The 4,939-nt window shown below is 51.2% G+C and overlaps 1 protein-coding gene across 1 annotated transcript in view; it reads left to right on the top strand.

Annotated features, from left to right (window-relative positions):
* Nucleotides 1-6: 6 nt before the first annotated feature.
* BNIP3 (BCL2 interacting protein 3) overlaps nt 7-4,939 on the top strand; it is a 7,998-nt gene continuing 3,065 nt past the window's right edge. Inside the window, exons 1-3 of the mRNA XM_057385006.1 lie at nt 7-98; nt 2,456-2,639; nt 3,674-3,758. Coding sequence (XP_057240989.1) covers nt 11-98; nt 2,456-2,639; nt 3,674-3,758 — 357 coding nt within the window. The 5' untranslated portion in view covers nt 7-10. The remainder of the gene's footprint in view (nt 99-2,455; nt 2,640-3,673; nt 3,759-4,939) is intronic.

Consider the following 4,939-nt stretch of genomic DNA (forward strand, 5'->3'; position numbering starts at 1 on the left):
CCCCTCAGCCATGTCGCGACAGAGCCCTCAGGAGGAGAACCTGCCCGGCCGCCCCTCAGCCATGTCGCGACAGAGCCCTCAGGAGGAGAACCTGCAGGGTAAGGGCCCGCGGGCCGCGGGGCGAGGGCGGGGGGCGCGGCGCTGCCCTCACTGCCGGGCGCAACCATCGCGGGTCCCTTCTCGCTCGGTGGATTGCGATAGGAGGTGTGTGCGCTGCGCTGCGTGTGCATCCCCCTTGTCCGGGGAACGGGGCAGGTGGATGTGCCGGAGAGCAGGGATCGGGCCGGTCGCAGGGATCGATGGCACCAAATTCGCCTGGAGGGGGAAAAGTGCCAGTGCAACCCCAAACATAGCGATTGACACGGTGCGTGTAGCGATTTCAGGAGACTGTCTCTGCTCTGTGCCATCCTGCTTCTTCATCTCATGCATTGAAAGCCGTGTCTTGATGGAATGAAGCTTTGCAGTGCTGCTCCGGTGTTTTGTAGTGCTGGTCCGTGCTCGCACATGTGTCTGGGCTGGGATATCGTGTAAGGTCCCTCTGTCCGGAGTCCATCCCCGTGACTCATCTGTCCGGGCTGCAGCGCCTTTCCCGGGCTTTGACCTGTTTGTGTTTACAGCTTCGTAAAAACACAGGTTCTTTTCTCTTTAAATGATGATATCGCAGCCCGTTCCATGTGCTCCAGCACAACCCTACTCTGAGAAATGTCCAAAAGAAGGAAAAAAAGGGAAAATTGTGAACTACATCTACTGTCCTCTTGCTGCTGCAGTCACAATCCCTTCCATGGTTTATCCGTCATTCCCAGCACTGTGCCCAGTAAGATTTCAGCAGATAAATTCTTAATTTGGGCTCCAGTGGTTGTGATCGTTCTTTGGTAACAACTTGAGCTTCCATAAATTTGGGGGGAAAGGGTAGGGAAGGGTTTTTCTGGCTCTAAACACACCCCCTGCCACATACCAGGCATTGTCACGTGGAGGGGAAAATTCCCAAACAAACCCAAACAACAACAAACCGGCTGTGAAGGAAAASGGTTTTTGAAGCAAAGTGTCTGTCTCTTCCAAGCTCGGTGGCCTGGAATGTTTTTGTCCAGCAGGTTTTGTGGTGTTATGGCTGTCCAGGTGGTGGTCTCTGTATTTAGAAGGGAGATGGTTGTGTTGTCCATGCACGTGAGGCAGTTTGGCTTTGCGCTGTGCCCATTTAATCTGGGAGCCCTTAGTCTCCTCCCAGCCAGGATTTCAGGGATATCTTTGCTCTTCTGACGTTCCTGCCTCACCCCAACCCCCTGCCCGGGCATCTCCCCTCCTGCACTCCTGTAATGCTGTTCCTTGAGCCGTGGATGGCTGGGAAGGGCCCTTGCAGACTGTGCAGTTCCAGCTCTTCCTGCTGGGGCTTTATTCCCTGAGCTGAGCCCCAGCACCACTGTCTGTGTCTSTCCCTTTCCCTGCTTTTTCCTTAGACAGCTTTTCCCAGAATTCAGGGAATTCCCCCTGCCCTTCTCATCCTGTCCTTCCCGCTCTGTTCCTGTGCACTGCTGTGGCTGGGGAATTCCAGTGTCATTGRTGTTCCACAGAGGGATGCCWCTGGCATTTGTGTCATTCAGGTATTTTCTGTCCCCTGAGCTCATTTATGAGGGGCTGGAGTGACTGGGCAAGGGGGAATGGCTCCCAGTGCYAGAGGGCAGGGATGGATGGGATTTTGGGCAGGAATTGTTCCCTGTAGGGTGGGCAGCCCTGGCACAGGGTGCCCAGAGAAGCTGTGGCTGCCCCTGGATCCCTTTGAGTGCCCAAGGCCAGGCTGGACATTGGGGCTGGGAGCAGCCTGGGACAGTGGGAGGTGTCCCTGCCATGGCAGGGGTGGCGCTGGGTGGCATTTGGGGTCTCCTGCAGCCCAAACCATTGCAGGATTGTGCAGCTCCAGGCCCTGCAGTGAGTGTCCCTGCCCAGGAGGGAGGTTTTATTCCCTCCCTTAGGAAAACAAAGCCCATGTGACCATGTTAAATATACTGCAAGGAGCAAMCCCATGACAGCCCTTGCCACACACCCGCTGTTGCTTAACAGCAACACCTACAAATGGTACAGAAAAAAGGCTGAACAAAACAGACCCTGGGCTATTGAGCCCAAAACATTTTCAATAAATGAATAATTGAACTTTAACAGCAGAAGTCCTTGAGATTATTTTGTTTGACTGCCACCTATGTTGAACAATAAAAAATGAATATATCCTAAAATGAAAGATCTGTATGTGCAGAGGGAAACACAAGGTACTGAGCAGCTGCTCCCAGCCCCGTGAGCCCTCCCAGCTCGCTCCCAGCGCCCTGCTCTTTGTGTTCTGTGGTGTTTATGAGCTGGGAGGCAGGGCTGGCACTGTGTCCCTGCAGTGTCACTCCAGGCAGCAGCTCCAGGGCCTGTAGCAAGCCCCTCAGGCTCCTGGGGCTCAGTTCTGCTTTCTGCCAAGCAGGGTCCTGGGTGGAGCTGCACTTCAGCAGCAATGGGAACAGCCGTGGCAGCTCAGTCTCTGCGGGRAGCCAGGAGCAAGTGCCAGCCTCCCTGTCCATCCACAACGGGGACATGGAGAAGATCCTGCTGGACGCGCAGCACGAGTCGGGCAGGAGCAGCTCCAGGGAGAGCTCCCACTGTGACAGGTGAGAGGGGGCTCTGCTGGCACGGGGGCATGGCCAAGGTCACCCTGGGGCCCAAGGACACGGGGATGGCCCAGAGGCAAAGACAGGAATGCTGCATGTGTGTATTTACATACCTGTGTGTATTTACATACATGTGTGTATTTACATACATGTGTGTATTTACATACCTGTGTATATTTACATACCTGTGTGTATTTACATACATGTGTGTATTTACATACCTRTGTGTATTTACATACMTGTGTGTATTTACATACCTGTGTRTATTTACATACMTGTGTRTATTTACATACCTGTGTGTATTTACATACATGTGTGTATTTACATACCTRTGTGTATTTACATACMTGTGTGTATTTACATACCTGTGTRTATTTACATACMTGTGTRTATTTACATACCTGTGTGTATTTACATACATGTGTGTATTTACATACCTGTGTGTATTTACATACCTGTGTGTATTTACATGCGTATTTACATGTGTGTGTTTACATACGTGTTTATATTTACATGCACAATGTGTGTATATTTATATGCACATGCATTTCCATATGCGTGTATATTTACATGTGAACACATTTACATGGGGTGTGTGTTACATATATACGTGTGCAAATGCACACGTCAGGCTGTGCCTGCAGTGCATCTGTTGGATTTTGATGGGCTGGGRGGTCTCCAGCCTCAATTGTATTTAAAAAACCCAAACTCCAGGACTCAAACTCCACACTGGGATGTGGAACTGCCTGGCCTGGCCTGGTTGGTGGGTTCAGACCAAACCCCAGTTGCACTGGTTTGCTGCCCCTTGTTTCTGTGGAAGTGCCAGGCCACAGCAGCAGTCTGGGCAGAGGGGTGGCACTCAGAGCTGTGTCTGGTGTGACTGTGGTGGCTGGGCTGTGCCAGCACTGCCCCTCCAGCCCTCGGGCAGTGCTCAGGACCCTCCTGGGCCCAGCAGCTCCTGGGGTGGCTGCAGCACTGTAACTGTGTCACAGAAATTTAATGGCTCTTCCTTCCCTGTGCTCCTGTGTGTGCAGCCCTCCTCGTTCCCAGACCCCTCAGGACAGTCACAGGGCCCTGGAGGTGGAGAGCCACAGCAGTGGGGAGAAGAACAGCTTCCAGGTAAAACCTCACCCGGGGCTGGGCAAGGGGATCTCTGCCTCTGGGTGCCTCTTGGGGAGTGACAGAGGGACTGCTAAAGCAGAGACCTGCCAGGAGCCCCGACAGAGCCAGGCTGCCTGTGTTGTTCCTGACATGTCTGGGTGTTCTGGTTTGGTATTTCCAATCTGGAACTCAGATTTTTGGGATGGATTTCCCCACCCCCTTTGGCTGCCAAATGGGTACATTGCCTCYGTCCCCCACCAATGGTTAAATGCACCTCCACCAGCTCAGTAGGAATTTTAAAAGTTATTTTGATAGCAGCAAGAATTTCTGGAGTCATGTAAACATGGCAGCCAAAACCACAATTTCCAAGCCYTGCCATAGCTTTGATTCCGGGTGTTTTTAACAATTAACACCAAATCTGAATATGTGCTGTTTTAGAAAACTCCCTGTTCTTTCTGATCTTGTTTTGTGGGTTTGTTTACCTTGCAGGGAAAGTGCATAAACATATTTGAAACAAGAGTGAGGGAAAGGATGTACATTGGTCATATTTATCAGTACAGGGCTATTTCAAGATGACAGGCTGAAATCTGAAGTCGTCAGTGTAATAAATTAGCTTTTAATACGAAAAAGAAGATCTACAAAACATTTTGAGGAAGGAAGTGAATTTCAAGGAAATGAATTTTTCTGCATCATGTCTGCAACTGCTGCCAGACTCTGAGGACCCAGCTTTATGTTAGCTAAATATGGTACTGCGAGTTAATTATTACTGGAAATTAKTATTTTTATATTGTCAGAAACACCCTTCAGCTGTTTAAAGATTGTTATTTCGGCTTTGAGAACAAATAACTCCAAGTGAGAGGCAGAATTCYAGCTGCCTGGACAGTTTTATTTCCATCCCGTGTGTGCGTGTGCATCRAGAGCTGTTGGAATTCTGGGAGCAGGATCTATTTTTATCCCAAGGCCTTGGCTGTGTGGAATGGAGCGGAGCTGAGCCAGGAGCTGTGCTCTTACTCAGCGTTTGTGCAGTCACTGCCCTGCACTGCAGCCTCAGTGGGGTTTGTTCCTGTGCACTCACCTGGCCAGGGCTTGTTCCTGTGCACTCACCTGGCCAGAGCTTGTTCCTGTGCACTCACCTGGCCAGGGCTTGTTCCTGTGCACTCACCTGGCCAGGGCTTGTTCCTGTGCACTCACCTGGCCAG

The sequence above is a fragment of the Malurus melanocephalus genome, unplaced genomic scaffold (genome assembly GCF_030028575.1).
Source record: "Malurus melanocephalus ecotype Western Australia unplaced genomic scaffold, MMel_1.1 scaffold_770, whole genome shotgun sequence".
In the NCBI taxonomy this organism is placed as follows: domain Eukaryota; kingdom Metazoa; phylum Chordata; class Aves; order Passeriformes; family Maluridae; genus Malurus; species Malurus melanocephalus.